Source organism: Oncorhynchus mykiss, chromosome 26, assembly GCF_057628025.1.
Source record: "Oncorhynchus mykiss isolate SJ-2025 chromosome 26, ASM5762802v1, whole genome shotgun sequence".
NCBI lineage: Eukaryota > Metazoa > Chordata > Actinopteri > Salmoniformes > Salmonidae > Oncorhynchus > Oncorhynchus mykiss.
The window spans coordinates 8,853,297-8,873,643 of record NC_143047.1 but is presented as its reverse complement, the minus strand read 5'-3'; the positions used below and the strand labels follow the sequence as shown (position 1 = coordinate 8,873,643).

General features: G+C 42.0%; 1 protein-coding gene and 1 long non-coding RNA gene across 2 annotated transcripts; both read left to right on the top strand.

Annotated features, from left to right (window-relative positions):
- Positions 1-1,506: 1,506 nt before the first annotated feature.
- LOC110506328 (synaptotagmin-13) lies at positions 1,507-19,325 on the top strand. The gene is made up of 6 exons (XM_021585877.3): positions 1,507-1,979; positions 4,318-4,540; positions 7,036-7,173; positions 11,527-11,828; positions 17,671-17,791; positions 17,976-19,325. The coding sequence occupies exons 1-6, from the start codon at positions 1,806-1,808 to the stop codon at positions 18,284-18,286; spliced, it is 1,269 nt and encodes a 422-aa protein (XP_021441552.3). The 5' UTR covers positions 1,507-1,805; the 3' UTR covers positions 18,287-19,325.
- Positions 13,054-17,564, top strand: LOC149971361 (uncharacterized). Its single transcript, XR_016492180.1, has 2 exons — positions 13,054-13,302; positions 13,417-17,564. It is a non-coding gene; the product is annotated as an uncharacterized LOC149971361 (long non-coding RNA).
- Positions 19,326-20,347: the final 1,022 nt, after the last annotated feature.

Genomic DNA, 20,347 nt, shown 5'->3' with positions numbered 1-20,347 from the left:
TTTTGAGGCTATATAGTGTTTGTTTACATTTACTTTGTTTATTTACAAACATTGGAGTAAAACAATCTTATATTTTGGGTTCTGATGGGATACTACAGTTGAACTAAGCTCACGAGGCATTTATAAATTGTATTCTTCAAAAATCAATGGGTACATATCATTAAGTTACACATCCAAAAATGAGTGTAGCAACTGCATGTTGCCCCTTAAAACTGCTTATAATTTAGGCCATCCTCAAGATGGCATCAAAGATTAGGCCTATATTCTACATTGGGTTATCCTTCAATTCACATATTGTGCTCTTGCATGTTCAATTCACATTCATGAAAGAGTATTGTCTTAAAAGGGACTTCCCTCACTGTCTGAAATAATAATACTGTACTTATTTATTTAACCTTTATCAGTCAGTTAAAAACAAATTCTTATTTACAATGACGGAATACCAAAAGGCAAAAGGCATCCTGCGGGTTTAACCCTGGATGTACATTGCTGGATACATGTAAACCTATAGAATGCTATCTTTTTGTTTCAATTGTATAGATGAGCTGTGTTAAAAATGAGAATTATGAACCAGTATTGCCTTCTGAATGAAAGCGGCCAGGAAAACCAAACTGAGGCAGCATATGTCATACCTCATCACACAGTTTGGAGAGATGGCCACTGCCCTGGGGGAAATTTCAGGATGTGATTCATCTAGACATGGGGATGGAATGTAAAAGAAGACTAAAGTGTTATTAAGTTATCCAGACAGCCATGGTGATGGCTTTCATTATACAGCATGTTTCCAGAAGAGCTTGCAAAATGGAACTACTTGCAGTCAGCTACTGTTGTTAGTAAATTAGCCTTTGAGACTTTTTATTTGTCATGTTCAAGTGCTGTACTTTTGGTTACAGCAGTGCTAAGAACAGTGCTTGGCCTCAAGATGTTTTTACAGGTTTTGGGGGTCTGTTTGTACTGTGGGTTATGTTGTTTCCATGGAAACTGCATATGAAGGCAAGGTTGGGGGACCAAATATAGAATTTGATGAGCGAGAATATATATTTTTTACTGTTCATGTGGCTAAATTAAATGTCTTCATACTCTAGCTATTTCAGATTCAGAGATATGTTCAATTCAGAGAGATATCCTTTGCCTAGCCATGAGGAATAAACATACATATTGTGGTGGTGCACATTCTCATGGCTGAACAGCATAATGGGGATAGTGCATTGAGAGAAGGGGAATGAGTTCAGCTGGGGAGTTATTCTGGGGAGCAGGATTTTTTCAGATGTCAGACATGGATGTGTCTGAGGGCAACAGGAAAGTGGTAGTGGGGAAGAGAAGGAAGGAAGAGAGAGAAACTTAGAGATAAAAAGCAAAAGAGAGACAGGGAAGGTAAGCATAAATGAAACAGACATAATACATGAAACAGACATATTCTGTCCTAACCAGCTAACCAGACAGCCAGCCTGTACCCTCCCACTCATTTCTCTCCCTTTGTCATTAACCCATCCCTCCTCTCACTGAATATATGCAAGTAGACAATGCAGACTGCCTCTCTCTCGCGTCTCTTCTGCAGACAGGAACATTCTCCCTCTGTCTCTGGATGAGGGAACTGCAGATTGAAAGTGCTTGCAACCAACTGCTGGTACCCGAATGAAGTGTAGCCTGTCTCCTGAAAAAGCATCCTATTTTTGTGGGACATTTGCTGCAGACTAACCAATCAGCATCTTTATTTGTAATGCTGCCTGAAGAGTAACTTGAACATTTTTAGTTTCCTTCCTTCTTCCTTTTTATTTTTTCCTGTGTTGCCCTTCTTGACCAGCATGATTTTCACCACAGCTGCTATCCTTGGAGCTACGCTGGGCACTGCGTCAGGCATCCTCACTCTCTGTGGGCTCTCACTGATCTGCAGGTCCTGTAAGAAAGGCAAGTCGGAAAGTGGTGAAGATGCAGACCCAGAGAAGGCTAAACCCAGTGTTCTGCACTCCTCAGAGAAGGTGAGCTGCCCTACTACAGTACTTGGACATGGACTCAGATCTTAGAGAGCTTACTTTCCTGGGAGGGTAACTACCATCACCGCAGGGGACTTGGTGAATCTGTGTCACTAGGTTTATGTGGCGTGGGACTGGAGTGAATGCCATGGTTATTGAGTGATAACATTGACTAAATGTCATATCACATGTAGAGCTGTTTTAAAAAAAATATCTCATATGTGATCTATAATTGTAGTGCAAAAAGCTTTGTCCTGTATGTTTGATTTGAGCAACTACAGTTTCACTGAGTAGTAACTACTCTGAGTGGTAACTAACTTACTTTGAGTAACTACAGTTTCTCTTGGTAAATAATATAGCTAACTACAGTTGTTTAATACACTGACACAACAACTACTCTTGATTTTTGAACAGGCTAAGATGATTACAAATATCTGCTTATGCCTGCCTTTGATATCTCCCTTAACTGATATTAAGATTGTAACACAGGAAATGCAGAAGTAAAAAAAAAAACATCAGATAGGGGTTACATTACAATAAAGGACTGCGTTAAGATAGAGCCCTTCAATTGGCTCCTCTGATGACCATTTGTTGTAGTCTTTTTACTGTCATAGGCACTGGAGTACAGTTACTATAGCACTCTATTCTTGTTCCTATGGGCTGCAGGAGGCTTAACCTGTGACTTGGCTTGTGGCATTGTATCACAGTTCTGCTCACAAACAGTGTCCTTTCTGTGGGAAAGGTTGATTGTCTGTTGCAGTCCCCTTTACAGTGAACCCACCCATCCTCTCTCTGAGCCAAGCGAAAGGTGTTGCACTTATGTCCACATTTGACCTTGAGTGATTAGTCATAGAGTGAGATCCCACAGCTTTGAAGCAGACTTAACACCTCAGCAACCACTTTGAAGAGCGACAGTGTGTTTAAACAAACTACAGTGTGTTTAATTCCTATGGCCTAATGATCTGTGTAGTGTTCCTGAATATGGGTCTCATTTGAAGATGGCTAAATAATGGTGTTAGAAGCAGATAATGTATTTTTTTTAAAGACACGCATATGTTCGCACCCAGCAATCCGATGAGTTTGTAGGACGAGGGGATGAGTGATTCAGAATCTTTCAGAACGGGAAAAAAAAACTGCTAGGACTAGCCTAATAAAGAATGCATGGGTTCCCTGCACATCTGTGTCAGTGTAATTTGGGGAGCAGGATACCCCTGCAGCTCACGCTACAACCTGGAATCAGGCGTAGACTTAATATAGTAAATGTAAATCTGGGACACTCCAATTAGTATTGTATGTTAAGTTTCGTTTGGTATGTATTCATTTCTGGATGTCGATCATCCATTTCGTATGATATGTTAAGAATTACAATTGGTTGTGGCTAACGTTAGCTAGGTGGCTAACGATAGCTAGGCTAGGGGTTAGGGTTGAGGTTAGGGCTAGGAGTTAGGTCAAAGGATTGTTAGGGTTAAGGTACGGAGTTAGGTTAAAGTTAAGCTAACATGCTAAGTAGTTGCTAATTAGCTAAAATGCCGAAGTTGTCCGTGATGAGATTCAGACACGCAACCTTTGGGTTACGAGACGTTTGTGTTAATCCTTTAACCTAACTCCTAACCTTTGTCTTATGTAACCATACCAAACGTGACATATCATTCTGATTTGATCGTCCCAGATGTACATTTACTATGTTACGTCTAGTCTATGCACACAGCCTTCCTTTCCTCAGCGTACACAAGCCCTCGCACATGATGCGTGCACCAGGGGGACACCACGTTCCAGTCAGCTTGCTTTTTGCAGCACTTCAACTGTGCTGCTAAGGAGGTGAAAGAACACTTGTTGGGTGGAGAGATTTAGTCCTCCTCTGAATTGTTTATATCCCATTATGGAATGTAACTTAACGGTGTGCAATTTATTCCACAAGCATAAATAAAGTTCTATACCTTAAAATAATAGCTTCCAGTTACCAGTCAATGTTATCATTGAGAGTTTGATTTGGGAGAGTAATGATGCATGCCCAGGAGAATCGATGGAAATTCTTAGCAAGCATAACCATAACTCACCCATCTGAGTGGCCCACATTTAGCTGACTGTCAGAGAGTAGCATTCACTGTAAATTGGTGTTCCATGTTTTACAGTGAATTGCCAGACTGCAGTGATAATGGACTGCTATGGCCTTAATGAACCCCTCTGGGATTGATAGCATACAGCAGGCTTGCTGTCTTTGAACTGCACGACCAACACTAAATCTTCATGAAAGCAGTCTACAAACTAGCTGTGATTTCTCACCACACCTTGTATCATAGTACAGTATTATTAGCCTGTGTTTAACCATCTCTTCCTCCTCTAGTTCAGTGTGGAAAAATCCACAGAGCCCATCCAACCAAGGACATTGTTGAAATGTCCTAAAATATACAAGCCCAAACCATCTGTGACCTCATCTGAGGTCATCAGCTACCCTGATCATGCCTCAGAGAAGGGGGGCGAGCCCTCTCCCGAGGGACCCTCGACTGAGCCTGATGCTGGTAACCAAGCAACTGACAGCTCTGACACATTCACGATCCTCAGACAAGGTAAACCCCAACCAATAACATACACCCTGAATTAAACAAGATAAATTCCTTTATCATTTCCTATTCTTTTCACAGCTACTATGCCTCCATCATATACAATGCGTTATACTCTTCAGTTATTTAGATTCAACATTTTACATGTGAATTTTTGGACCTAGATTGAAACCACTTTTTCTCTGTAAATCCGGAAAAAAAATCTTGGCAGTTTCTTGGCAGAAACAAATGGTGTTGCTAATTACTGTAGTCAATCACTTCCTTCTATTGTATTAGAGTTACCACTCACTCAGTCTAGATAATTGTGTTTGAGTTACTTAACTCTATTGGGCTCCCAAGTGGTTCAGCAGTCTAAGGCACTGCATCTCAGTGCTAGAGACGTCACTACAGACGCTAGTTAGATTCCAGGCTGTATCACAACCCGCCGTGATTGGGAGCCCCATAGGGCAGCACACAGTTGGCCCAGCGTCGTCCGGGTTAGGGTTTGGTCGGGGTAGGTCGTCTTTGTAAATAAGAATTTGTTCTTAACTGACTTGCCTAGTTAAATAAAGGATAAATACAAATAAACTCACCTCTCCTCCTGCCAGAGCATTGATCGAAGGCTTTGCCCCACTCTCCCTTCTTCCCTCCCTCGTCCCTACACTCATCCACTTAGTGTTATTGATGTGTCCAGTCAATGGAACCTAATGCATGATGGATAGGACTGGTCCCAGAAGGCTAAGATCTTCCTACTGCTATTCTTGGTGCTTTCTTACAACTGAATGCGGTAACTGAATTCTTACAACTGAATTACGGTAACAGCCAGTTTGGCTATACATAGTTTCTCAAATAATTGTTTCTTTAAAAAAAAAAATGTACGATGCACTGATTTTCATGGTTTAGTTGATGCACACATTTACCATTCAATGTCCCCAGGAAGACAAACAGACGGTAATTTCCATATAAAAGGACCCATGAGCACCAACCTCTTAAGTTCATAGGAGCATATCAAATTGGGTGTCAAATGAAAGCTAAGGGTCTATATTTTAGAGAAATGAAAATGTATATACACAATTTGGAATGAGCAAAGCCTTCGATTTCTGGTCAAACAGATGGAAAAGGGGTCTTAGGAAACATCTTACAGAAAAAGTCTGAAAAGGAAGTAGAAATCAATCAAAACACAATAATGTTGTAAGTAAAGATCCCTGCCAACTAATATCAAAACTTATATTTAGTTTTGCGAATTTTTTCTGCTGTCTGTAAGTTTAAGAAAAATTGCCTTGTGCCTTGATATTACATTACCAAAAACCCACACATCTTTAATATATTTTTAAATTTCTCTTCCTCTCATGAGAAATTACAAGTACAAGTAACAAGTAAAGGTAGACCTATCAATTAGTTGTAGTATTTTTACTGATACCAATTTTGTTCATGAATTATTAAGTGATTAAAACTTGAAATTGTGTTACCAAATCGATCATTTAATTTCCGAAACATCGGTAACAGAATTTCTGCAATTGAATTGGCTACAATGGGAAATCATAGTCACAAACCACAGTTGGGTTCACAAGTTTGGAAAGTACGGTACATTACAGTAGAGTACAGTACAGCAAGGAAAATTAGAGTACAGTTCAGTACAGTACTGGGGTAGAGTTCAGTACAGTACACAGTAGAGCACACTAGAGTAGAGCACACAATAATGTACTGTATTGTACTGTACTGAAGTCTACTGCACTCTACTGTGCTGTACTGTACTGTACTATGCTGTACTGTACTGAACTATACTGTACTGAACTCTACCCTACTGTGCTGCACTTCGATTTCCGAACTTGTTGAACATAGACGTCTATGATTGGTTCAGATTTGGTCTGGTCTGGACCAAACCAATTTGGTCTTGTCTGGGGGCAGAGCTCATTAAAATAATAGCCATTGTGAAGAATAATACCCAAATATGCAAAGGAGGATATTGCATATTTATACCTTTGTGTACCGATTTAGGATACATCACCATGAAAAGAATGACATTCATATGCATAATTCTGCATTTCTGTGTAGTACAGATCACAGACCCATGAATAAATTCCATTAACACAATTCTGTACTGGGTGTAAATCCACTTCACTTACTGTAGTTCAATAACCAAAATAAATGTTTTTTTTCAAAGTCAATGTATCATGTCATAGCTGACACCCCATTCTTTCTGCAGACATTGTTAAGACTTAATTCGGAGCACATATTTAACAGAGTTTTTGGAAAACGTGGACACATAAAACAATTGAGGGAGATTTTACCAAAATTCTGTTACCAAACTTTGCATCTGCATATTTCTTCCAGTAAATGTGTTTTTTTTTTTGTCAAATGTTCAGTGTAAATTGTTAAAAGTAGTCCTTGTGCATGGAGTTGTAGCGTTTGTTGAACTTTGAAATCAATGGTTTTTGTTTGTCATACATTTTAAGTGAAAAATCTCAGCGCAATTCCGTTACCAAGGAATTGACCAGCCCTAACGTCGTCTCCTTTCCCAGACTCAAAGGACAAAACCCCCTGTGCAAGGGCTCTAACCAATGGGATGACAACAAGCAGCTCCATCCTCCACCCTAAGCTGCATTTCTCTCTCACCTATTATACAGACCAGAACGAGCTACACATCACCGTGATAGAAGGTAAGGCAACAATCTCAACAGTATGATCTGCCAGTATGTCCACTTCATGGAAGTTATGAAGGGTGAGGTATCACTAAACATGATATTGACCCTAGTTTACCTATTCAACATACAGTTGAAGTCGGAAGTTTACATACACTTAGATTGGGGTCATTAAAACCTGTTTTTCAACCACTCCACAAATTTCTTGTTAAGAAACTAAAGTTTTGGCAAGTCGGTTAGGACATCTACTTTGTGGATGACACAATAAACTTTTCCAACAATTGTTTACAGACAGATTATTTCACTTATAATTCATTGTATCACAATTCCAGTGGGTCAGAAGTTTACATACACTGACATACACTAAGTTGACTGAACTTCAAGGCCTATTGTCACGAATATCACCATCTAATTGTTTTCACCTGTTCCTTGTTGGGTTTTTTGGTTTTAGCCCGCTTGTGTTTGTGTGGGCTTGTTGCTGTGTATGTAAGAGGTGTATTGTTTATTGTTGGGTTTTCGCTGTCCGGGTATTACCAGTGGTTCTTGGGTTGTGTTTGCGCCTGTGTTTTGGCTTCACCCATTTGTACGTGTTCCTGGTTTTTGGACATTAAAGCGTTTTTTCCCTCGAATCTTCTACTTTGGTGCGAAAAGTGCAAATCAATCCCAGAACAACAGCAAAGGAAATTGTGAAGATGCTGGAGGAAACAGGTACAAAAGTATCTACATCCACAGTAAAACCAGTCCTACAGTGCCTTGCGAAAGTATTCGGCCCCCTTGAACTTTGCGACCTTTTGCCACATTTCAGGCTTCAAACATAAAGATATAAAACTGTATTTTGTGAAGAATCAACAACAAGTGGGACACAATCATGAAGTGGAACGACATTTATTGGATATTTCAAACTTTTTTAACAAATCAAAAACTGAAAAATTGGGCGTGCAAAATTATTCAGCCCCTTTACTTTCAGTGCAGCAAACTCTCTCCAGAAGTTCAGTGAGGATCTCTGAATGATCCAATGTTGACCTAAATGACTAATGATGATAAATACAATCCACCTGTGTGTAATCAAGTCTCCGTATAAATGCACCTGCACTGTGATAGTCTCAGAGGTCCGTTAAAAGCGCAGAGAGCATCATGAAGAACAAGGAACACACCAGGCAGGTCCGAGATACTGTTGTGAAGAAATTTAAAGCCGGATTTGGACACAAAAAGATTTCCCAAGCTTTAAACATCCCAAGGAGCACTGTGCAAGCGATAATATTGAAATGGAAGGAGTATCAGACCACTGCAAATCTACCAAGACCTGGCCGCCCCTCTAAACTTTCAGCTCATACAAGGAGAAGACTGATCAGAGATGCAGCCAAGAGGCCCATGATCACTCTGGATGAACTGCAGAGATCTACAGCTGAGGTGGGAGACTCTGTCCATAGGACAACAATCAGTCGTATATTGCACAAATTTGGCCTTTATGGAAGAGTGGCAAGAAGAAAGCCATTTATTAAAGATATCCATAAAAAGTGTTGTTTAAAGTTTGCCACAAGCCACCTGGGAGACACACCAAACGTGGAAGAAGGTGCTCTGGTCAGATGAAACCAAAATTGAACTTTTTGGCAACAATGCAAAACGTTATGTTTGGCGTAAAAGCAACACAGCTGAACACACCATCCCCACTGTCAAACATGGTGGTGGCAGTATCATGGTTTGGGCCTGCTTTTCTTCAGCAGGGACAGGGAAGATGGTTAAAATTGATGGGAAGATGGATGGAGCCAAATACAGGACCATTCTGGAAGAAAATCTGATGGAGTCTGCAAAAGACCTGAGACTGGGACGGAGATTTGTCTTCCAACAAGACAATGATCCAAAACATAAAGCAAAATCTACAATGGAATGGTTCAAAAATAAACATATCCAGGTGTTAGAATGGCCAAGTCAAAGTCCAGACCTGAATCCAATCGAGAATCTGTGGAAAGAACTGAAAACTGCTGTTCACAAATGCTCTCCATCCAACCTCACTGAGCTCGAGCTGTTTTGCAAGGAGGAATGGGAAAAAATGTCAGTCTCTCGATGTGCAAAACTGATAGAGACATACCCCAAGCGACTTACAGCTGTAATCGCAGCAAAAGGTGGCGCTACAAAGTATTAACTTAAGGGGGCTGAATAATTTTGCACGCCCAATTTTTCAGTTTTTGATTTGTTAAAAAAGTTTGAAATATCCAATAAATGTCGTTCCACTTCATGATTGTGTCCCACTTGTTGTTAATTCTTCACAAAAAAAATAAAGTTTTATATCTTTATGTTTGAAGCCTGAAATGTGGCAAAAGGTCGCAAAGTTCAAGGGGGCCGAATACTTTCGCAAGGCACTGTATATCGACATAACCTGAAAGGCCGCTCAGCAAGGAAGAAGCCACGGCTCCAAAACCGCCATAAAAAAGGCAGACTACGGTTTGCAACTGCACATGGGGACAAATATCGTACTTGTTGGAGAAATGTCCTCTGGTCTGATGAAACAAAGATAGAGCTGTTTGGCCATAATGACCATCGTTATGTTTAGAGGAAAAAGGGGAGGGTTGCAAGCCGAAGAACACCATCCCAACCATGAAGCAGGGGGTGGCAGCATCATATTGTGGGGGTGCTTTGCTGCAGGAGGGACTGGTGCACTTCACAAAATAGATGTCATCATGAGGCAGGAAAATTAATTGTGTGTATGTAAACTTCTGACCCACTGGGAATGTGAAGAAAGAAATCAAATCTGAAATAAATCATTCTCTCTACTATTATTCTGACATTTCACATTCTTAAAATAAAGTAACTGACCTAAGACAGGGAATTTTTACTAGGATTAAATGTCAGGAATTGTGAAAAACTGATTTGAAATGTATTTGGCTAAGGTGTATGTAAACTTCCGACTTCAACTGTATTTAAGTACTTACATGACAGTGCATTTCTTTCTGTCAAACCTCATTAACATTATCAAAGAGGTCAACATGCAGATGTCTTCTGCAAATGAAAACAAGGATAAAGGAAAAAACTAAGAGGCAGTTGTCTGCAAATAGAATAAATAAATGTGAGGCAACAGTTAATCAATAGTGACAAATAGATTGAAACTGTAAATGGAGACCTCACAACCCAATCCCCTCAGTGCATCATGTCTTGTGGAGCAATATTCCAAAGCCAATAGAGTGGCAAAGTGATGACGCACCAACGCTGTCACACTGGCTTAATCTATTTCAATATTCTACCTTGCTTTTTTTATGTCCTCCATCTACAAAATAATTGATTTCATTTGTGGTGAGACAAAGCAATCCACCGGCCTCCCCCCTTCATAAGACTGTGGGGGATTTGATAAGGGGTTGAGTAGCTTGGACGCCTTTGCATTTGCCTTCTATTGGCTGGTCCCCGTATGTCGATGCTTAGCGACTAGATGCTGATGCGTCACCCAATGAAAAGGTCAACAATGCATCTACTTTGCCTGGCGGGCGGTTGGGTGGGTGGTAGTTGGTGGTGGGGTCCGGGTGCAAGCTGTCACATTGTTCATACCAGCATCATACGCCTATGGAGATATGCTAACGGAGGACACAGGTTCTCTGCAGGCCAGCTATCTGCGAGTCCTGCCTCTTTGGTTTGTTTATCACCTGCCGAGTGCTCAATTATATCTCATTATATCCAAGCCTTTAGCTTCATTAATTACTGTTTTTATTCAAGGTGTAGCGTCTGCTTTGCTGTTAGAGAAACTGTTGGGAGAGACCTATGCCGGGTCTGCAAAGTGCTTCTGCATTGTTTATCATAAACACATCTACTAGACATGCGCATTCTCTCCTTATAAATACATAGCCTATAAAGTTCTAACTTCAGTGAATTTGACATAATAAGATATTTTGCAGACCTGGTATTTTGCAGAATTGGGAACAGCTAATGAGATTCTCTCCTCCGCACACTCCACTGGCTTCGAGTCGAAGCTCGCGTCTGCTACAAGACCATGGTACTTGCCTACGGAGCAGCAAGAACAACTGCCCCCCTCTACCTTCAGGCTATGCTCAAGCCCTACACACCCAACGTGGGCATTTCGTTCTGCCACCTCTGTTCTCTTGGCCCTCCCACCCCTACGGGAGGGCAGCTTCCGGTCAGCCCAGCTCTTCTCTGTCCTGGCACCCCAATTGTGGAACCAGCTTCCCCCTGAAGCTAGGACAGCAGAGTCCTTGCCCATCTTCTGAAAACATTTTAAACCCGATCCTCTTCTAAGAGTAGCATCTGCTAAATTACTAAAATGTAAAATGTAAAAATGTAATTAAAACTACATCAATAGACTGCTATTCTCAGGGTTCGCTCCCCCTCTCTCTGTTGCCTTCCTTCCCTCTCTGTCTTCCTCTGTAGCGGAGCATTTGAGTGTGGGGTCAGGCTGTGAGGGCTATGTGGCCGGAGTCCTGACCTTGGCAGCAGGACAGAGGGAGGCCCAGACTTCGTTGCGACGCCTGACCAGCCACACCCGCTGGGAGGAAGGCCTGGTGTTCTCCCTACCAGGGGGGTATGAGGTGGAGGGCGAAGTGGCTCTCTCCCTTCACAGTTGTGACCACTTCTCCCAGAACACCAACCTGGGCGTCATGAGGTTCAAGCTGGTTGATGTGGGCATGATGTCCAACGCAGACTGCTGGGTCGACCTACAACCACCAAAACAGGTAGGCTACCCTGTTCTTATCATTGATATATAGTAGACAGCATTGGCCGCAAAGTTAAAGAGCAACTGCTCCTAAAAATGAACTAATCCTTTTGAAAATGGCCTATTGGCAGAACATTTATTATATTGTCAAAATTGACTACAAAGTCTAAATAGGGTCATTTTGGTCATAAAGTCAGTTTGGAACTGAAAGGTGGGTTTGGATTATAATTATGTCAACAAATCATGCCCCGTTTTGCCAAGCTCCACATGCAAATCATCACTCCTCCCACTTCGCTTCCCTTCTTTAAATGGGGCTCCGTTGTTTAATCGCCCCCAGCCAACATGTTCAAAGGATCACGGCCGTTTGAGACTGAAAATATCTATATGGATTGACCATGCAATGCATGCGTCCAGCAAGAAGCATAGCCAACAACTATGGTTTGCATGCCCTGCCGAAGGACCCTAATCATGCGGAATAGGTGGTTGGAGTTTGTTGGTCCCCAGTGGTGGTGAGTATACCGGTAACTAGACCATAGACTGCTGGTTATGTATCTGGTTATGTTTACTGATTATCATTATCACTATCATCGCTAACATAGCTGATGTTAGCTAGCTAGCTGGCTAGCGTTAGCCTACCTAAATCCAACTCAGATTTGGCATGGAGAAACGTTAACATTTCAAAAGAAGGCAAATAATTAGTAGGAAAGCCTTTTGTCATGACTGATGTTCTGAGATTGAGGGGACCACCGTATTTTAGTTAGCTAACATTAGCAGTGCTAGCTAATTTTTCTTTACAAACTTTGCTCGTAACAGAAATGGCAACATTGCCATCTCTCTAAAGTTGATTTGACGACACCATACTATGGCAAAGTTGTATCATACTAATTATTTGGTTACTTTAGCGATGTAATCATATTTCCATGCCACTCTAAGTTAGTGTCCAGGTAGGGCACAAATAAATATGGTTGTTCCAGAGATGTTAGGTTTGCAGCCAAACATGCAGCATAGAGACCAGCAAGAGGGCCCTCATCAGCATCATGCAGACTTGCCCTCGCTGTGAGCATTCCTATGGCAAGTATCCGGCCAGCAACCTTCACCTGTCGGCGGCAACAGCTTTCACAGGCTCATCATTTGTACAAATACAGAAGGTAACCCGTTTCGTTACTTTGATACATTCTAACCCAATTGTGAAACATAATTGATGTAAACTGACATTACTTGTTGCTTATTTTCTACCTTTTTAGATGCATATAATGTCCGGGGCATAAGCGATCTGAAGTGAAATAGAAAGATGAACCCAGCGTTCAGGTTGGATCCACCAGGCTAATCATAATCAGTGCTCTGTGTGTGTGTGAACGACCAGTATCTTTGATGAGGGGCCAGGAGCTGATCTACGCTGCTATGCCCATCAAAGGGGCTCTGGCAAAGACCTCACCTCCAGCCTCACCTCTTGCCTGCTCACCAACGGTCGTTGATAGAGAGAACAGAATTAGGTAGGTCTAGTCTGACTTGTTCAAACTTCAACATAACACCCGTTTGTGTGTCAGATATTACCTATCCTAACTGCCATTGGTAATAGAACAGTGACTATGTGCATGTGTTAACAGAAACATGAATGGAGCCAGCACATGAAGACTTGCAAGATGATGGGATGAAGTCCAGACTGACAGATGAGCTTGATACAGATGTCTCTGAATGGAGAGAGATCTTGCACTCTGCATAAACATTTTACTAGAAACAACTTTTACTTGTATCGTCTTTTTTTAAATGACTGAATTTAATGGTGTCAGTCAATATGGGGAGGGAGAAACCCTGTGTATTCTGCATCTGATCAGGGAACTCCTGTTGCATACGGGATATCACACAGGAAGGTATGACCACTCTGACATGTTTGCCAAGGTAGCCCCACTACCACTTGACAGGCTGATAGGCACAGTATCTGTATCGACTGGGAATGACAATGAAAGGTGCTCATTGTTATGTTAGCAGAACACTGCTTCTACGGTATTATGTAAAGGGTTGTTTATTCTACATGGAACTGTTGCTACATTTTAAACGTTATCAAAACACTTAGTTTAAAATGTATACATGCATTCAGCAATTGCATTCTTCTCATTATTACTCTGTAGGCTACTGACCTATTCAAAGTTTTCTCCGTCATCTCCTCACGCATCTGTAGTTATTCAACTCAACCTCCGGGAGGTTTGTTGAGATTGAGTGGGAGGAAACGGCTGCGGGCAAGGTTCTGACAGATGGTTGTGTCCTGGTGGTGGAAAGGGCCCACGTAAGAAACACCCACATCAAACCACACCCCCAAGCCAACTCAAGTTTGTTTTCTGTCATAGCCGCAGGCATTTCTTGAGGAGTGTCACGAATACGCGGGGAGTCAGGAAGCAGGTGCAGAACGTGAGTTTAATAATGATAAATGCAGATAAATAAAACAAGTGTACAGAACGTGAATCAAATCAAACCAATACTGCCTGATGACTGAGGCTACCGAGGGCTAAATAAAGGGACGGTAATCAAGGTGATGAAGTCCAGGTGTGCATAATGATGGGGAGCAGGTGTGCATAATAATGGGGAGCAGGTGTGCATAATAATGGTTGCCAGGGCCTGTGGTTAGTTGACTGGTAATGTCAATCACTGGAGAGGGTGAGTGGGAGTATGCATGACAGTACCGGGCCCCTCCCCCTATCGGTCCTGGCAGTGACTCCTTAAGAACCTCCCCAGCTCCTGGTCGGTACTCTCCACCTGCCCGTTGGACCAAGGCCGGTACCCGAATGCGAGGCTGGCCATGGCCTCCAGCTTCTCCATGAAGGCTCTCCATACCCGCGATGTGAATTGGGGGCCATGGTCAGAGACGACGTCCTACGGAAGACCATAGTGCCGGAAGACCTGCTGGAACAGTGCCTCTGCCACCTGGAGAGCGGTAAGGAGACCAGAGAGAGGGATAAAACGGCAGAATTTGGAAAATCTGTCCACAATAACCATAACAGTGGTGAAACCATCAGATGGGGGGGAGATCAGTAACAAAGTATATGGACAGATGGGACCAAGGCCGCTGAGGCAGAGGAAGTAGTTTCCCTGCTGGAGCGTGCCGGGGAGATTGGTTTGTGCGCATACATGGCCGCCCCTCTGCCATAGTGGACCCTGGGTTGGAACGCACCAGACACCACTGAAGCTGGTGCCCCTCCTGGCCGCAATAGGAACAGAGCCCCAGCTGTCTCCGGCAACGCCGCTCTTCCGTGGAAAGGTGTGTGGCCCCTACCTGCATGGGTTCAGGCTCTGCCTCAGGACAGCCAAAGCAGGAGGGCTAGGAGAGAGGTAGGTGCTGGTTATCCAGACGGATGGCCATCTCCGGCTCATTCCATCTGCTGGAGGCTGACACAGTCCGAAAGGTGAGGGCATACTCCACAGAGGTCTGGGCACCCCACTGGAGAAGTATCTCCCCTCCCTTTCTGCCCTCTGGGATGATAGTCGAAGACTGCCTTGAACAGAGCCATGAACCTCTCAAAGGATCCCAGCTCCTCCTTTCCTCTCTCCCAGAAGGCCGCAGCGAGCCATAAAAGGAGCCAAATCAGCACGTGCAGTTTCTCTTTTAATATTATTATATTTTTGTAAATTGAATTGTATAGGACTGTGTTCCTCTTTGAGACCATCATAGATATAGTTTGAGTACTGTAACTGTTTATCTTCTTTTGAAGATTGGGTGGTATGATGAGGGATTCTGAATTGGGGTGAGATGTATTGGCTGAGTCACTGATATTTTGTGTTTCCACTAACTATCTCTAACCTGTGCTTCTCTGGGCTGTCAGGTGTTCGTTATAAAAAAATAGGCGTTGCCATGGCGTCCTTCGAGAGCCCTTACCCCTCGGTGATCTGATAGTGACTTGAGCCATCCCAGCTCTCAAACTGGACAACTGTTCTGTGGATCTGGTGAAACTGAATACTAGGCACTGTGATCAAAATAATTTTTACTCAAGGCCAAACTCATTTATCTCAATGGCTAGGTTTGGTCTGCCTGTCTGTATGGCTACCCTGTAACAAGCACTGTCAAGCCTCCTCAAGATACAGCGACAATGTTATGTTAACCTAAAGAGGATTTAGGTTAAAAGGATAGCTACTCAAACCGCTACAGAAAAAGGAAATCCATTTCACGCCTCATTCTCAGTGGCACAGGGAGTATTTGTATATAGTGTTGAAAGGGAGATTGTTGTTGGACGTTTTGATAGAAATCTCTGAAAGGATTGAGTACATACAGAGACTACATTTATACTGCAAGTTTATTCAGTCTCTGATCCATTTGCAAGGCTGGGAAACCTTTAAAAAAAAGGGAATTATAAGAAACCCCAATATGATCTTGTTTCTCTTTTCTTTCGGAACAGCTCATTCTGTCCACCCACAAGCTGTTCTTCAAAACTTCAGCTACAAGGACACCTGAATGCAAATAGGGATTTAATAAAAAAACAGCCAGCTCTCCAGTTCTTCCTGGCAGCTCCATCGTAAGCCTCCAAGCTAGGCAGGAGATCAGAATCTACGTCATCACAAACCCTTGGGACTATCTTTCTTCTGGGATGCGCAAGAGAGCATGAAGTCCTGCCAGGAATCACAAACCGGGATGATGCACGAGAGGGAGATGACGGAGAGAGATACAAGGATGACACGAGAGAAATCAGTCTTTGCCAAAGACAAAGAGCAGATAGAGGAGATGGAGAGGACAGGAGGAGGCTGAGAAATGCAGGGAGGGGAAGGTGGCAGTTTTGTCTGATGTAGGCTGTGACGCAAGTGATACACCTCCGCGAGAGAATAGCTATAAATGATTTTTAATTGAACACAGTGAGAAGTTTTTCAGCTCTTTATTTAATGGTCATAGCTGCATAAAGAGAACACAGGGGGCAGATGGGGCTGACAGAAGCCAGTGATGACACACACAGCAGTAGACTGTGCTGTAGCTCCTCAGGAGATTACACACTATGATACTCCACTGAAGAAAGAGAGAAGATCTTTGATTTATCAGACGTCCACTGAAAGAGAGAGAAACATTTTCACAAAACTGTTGATTTGGATGTGGATGTGCAGAGTTATGACTCAGAGAAGAACATTAATTTAAAAAAAACAAGACTAGTGGGCTCCCTATTTTTGTGTGTGGCCTGTTTGAACATAATACGAACCTCTTCCTCATATGTGCACTACTGGATGACCAAAGACCCTAGATATCAATTACTTTCACAAATCAACCCTCCACACAGTTTGGTTGTGCATGATAACAGTTTGACAAAAGGTGGCGTGTTGACTGTAAAGCCTCCTACACACATATTACGTATTACGTTTATATGATATTACTTTTACGACAGACTCTTTCCTGGTTGTAAGAGTCTCTGATATTCCACTTAGTAAAGTGACATATTGGGACATGTTGCAGTATGTGTAGGAGTTGCAATGCCCCTAACCCACGCAGGAAGACCATTTACCAAAGTGGCACAATTTCAGATCAATATGAGATTCACCAGTAGCATCAGAAGCATAATGGCAGGGATTATAAGGATCTGTGCCTAATGAATCCTAGTCTTCCTGAGGCACAGAGGTGACTCACTCAGCCATTCATCCAGTCCATTTGATTACTAGTGAATCAGAACTTTGTGTCCGCTAATGATGGTGTCAAGGTAACAGGCGTACCTTATTGTCATTCATAAATGGACATTGCTTGTTGATATTTGTTCTAACCTATGTATATTAAAGTCTGCTATGTGTTGAAGTTTCCCGCTGTGTGTTTTTGACATTATTTGCAGAGGAAAGGTTTTCATGTGACCTGCTCTAATCACAGTGAATTGGTGTAATTGACTATTGACTACAATCGGCAGGATGTCCAGGCAGCTGGAGAGCTCCTGCTGTCTATAAGTTACCTGCCTGCAGCCAACCGGCTGGGAGTAGTGGTGATGAAGGCTCGAGGACTACAGTCAGACAAGCTGAAGAACTCCATAGGTACACCCTGTTTATTCATTTAACCCATTGCCGCTCATACTGTATGACGCCTACAACTGCTCATTAAACCATACAACCGTGAATGGGTAGTCCATCCACAGGTTGACGCTAGAGTATGTTAAGATAGAAAAATATTTTTGTTGGTGGATGTCATTGTAGTGAAAGCCTCGTTCCTTGTTCCTAGACCTGTCTGTGAAACTGGCCCTGAAGCACCAGACTACCAAGCTGAGGAGGAAGAAGAAGCAGACGCGACGGGTCAAGCACAAGATGAACCCAGTGTGGAATGAGATGATGATGCTGGAGGTTCCCCGCGAGCTGCTGTCTAAATCCAGTCTGGACTTGGAGGTGTTGAACCAGGCAGGTCCTAGTGAGCAGGAGTCCCTGGGCCACTGTCAGCTGGGTTTACAGGCCTCTAACACTGGCCTCCAACACTGGCAGCAAATGCTAGACAACCCCCGTAAGCAGATCGCCATGTGGCACTCGCTGTATGACTAAGATAACCACCTGTCCGCTTTGCCCTTCCAAATACCCAAATGGGGGGGGGGGGGGGGGGGGGGGGGGGGCATGTCAACTGCCTTCCTGGATCAGGATTTAAGAGCCTAAATCTATTTATCCACTTATATTGAAAGTATCCCAATACCTGCGATTAATTAACCCACAGCATCCCATGACAACAGTAGCATACACCAAACTGAAATGTCACTGAATATCACAGAATTTCCAAAGAATACCAATTATGAACACATTTTATATATTCAATGAAACTCATCAATGCAATGTAATACTTTGCCTACAGTACCTATACTTAACCACCTCTATGATCTGTTTTTATAGCTGAACAGAATAAATATGATAATGCCTGTGTTTTTGTGTTATAGGGGATTGTGTATATGGTATGTAAGGGTATGATAAATATCAGTGAATTATTCTAGAGTAGAGCTGTCATTTTATTTGTAAAGGGATGTATTCACACGCTTGGAAAGCAATCGAGAAAATGCACCTGGCAGAAACTTAAAGGCCAGCCAATATTGAACGGATAGGAGATTCAAAAGCCCGGTGTACTACTGAAAGGACAAGTATTAGTATTCATAGATATACTGTAACAGTGATAAATTACACTTTAAACCTGTAGTCCACTGTATCTTATTACACAGGGTCTAAAAACGGCAGCTAAAGTTTTCCAGTTGATGTATTAAAAAAATCATGCAGTGTTTAATCTAGTAATATACTGTATTTGTCATTTTTATGAATATGTGCAGCTATATTCTATCTTAGGAGAATACGAGAGTTGATATACATGTTATATTTAAAGTAGTTACAATACAACTATCAACTCAATTTCACACCTGTTTCCATTCAACCCACTTTGCTTCAGTTATGTACAAAAGGTATTTTTCTCCATTGTGGTTTTATTTTTTACATAGCTTTTGTCAAGTGAACTGCTTATAGACTGTGCCAGTGAGGAACACACTGTGTAATTTGAAAATGTACACACTGACACACAAAATGTGTGAAAATAAAAACATCTTCAAAATATATCATGCCAAAATCTGATTCTCGTCGAGTTGTACTGAGGATGTGCAAATACCCGGGCATCCAGAGAGCACTATGTACAGTATCAGCCCCTAACACCACATCCGGGCAGACATTGATGTAATATATCTATTTATTGATACTTCCTATCCTCAGAGCTCATTTTGCGTAACTTATATAACCTTGGACCTGACCTACTATACAGTAGCTAGCTTTTCATAGCTGAATGAGCTACCGTTATCACGTTGAGATGAAGTTACATATTAATATCACCGGTCCAAGCCATTTCACAAAAAAACAAAGATTTACTGTAACAGACCGGAATATCATCAACCTATTACATGATAACTTATTGACTACTAAAGTGTATGGCTGTTTCACATGCACAGTGTTGAATTTACAAGAACACTGGTAATAATGTATGCATAGTTTTTTGTTGTTGTAAAGCATATCACCCTTAAAGGGGAACAAGGGGTTAATCTCAGTCAATACACCTACGTAAATCCTGCTCACAGTACGTAGCCTTCTCCTTGACTCACAATCACAGGCTTATCATTTCTGATAGCCTAGTGGTTAGAGCGTTGGACTAGTAACCCAAAGTTTGCAAGTTCAAACCCCCGGGCTGACGAGGTACAAATCTGGCGTTCTGCCGCTGAACAGGTAGTTAACTAACCCACTGTTCCTAGGCCATCATTGAAAATAGGAATTTGTTCTTAACTGACTTGCCTAGTTAAATAAAAAAAAATGTATATTTTTTTTCTAGGAAATATTTTCAACAAATGTCTTATTTTGTGTGTTATTGTACTTAGGCCTTAAGTCATCGTTTGTAGATATTTTAAAAAACAAATTTACATCTTCATGAGATTCTGAATGATCATTTGCCAGATTGTTTTAGCATGGCTATTATATTCCTTCCTATTTGTTAAGATATGAGCTTGTGTGTAAGTAGTGCAATCATTATGCATGCAATGGTGTGCAATGTGCATACACTTTATAGCCCTAAACAACAGCACTTCCAACTAA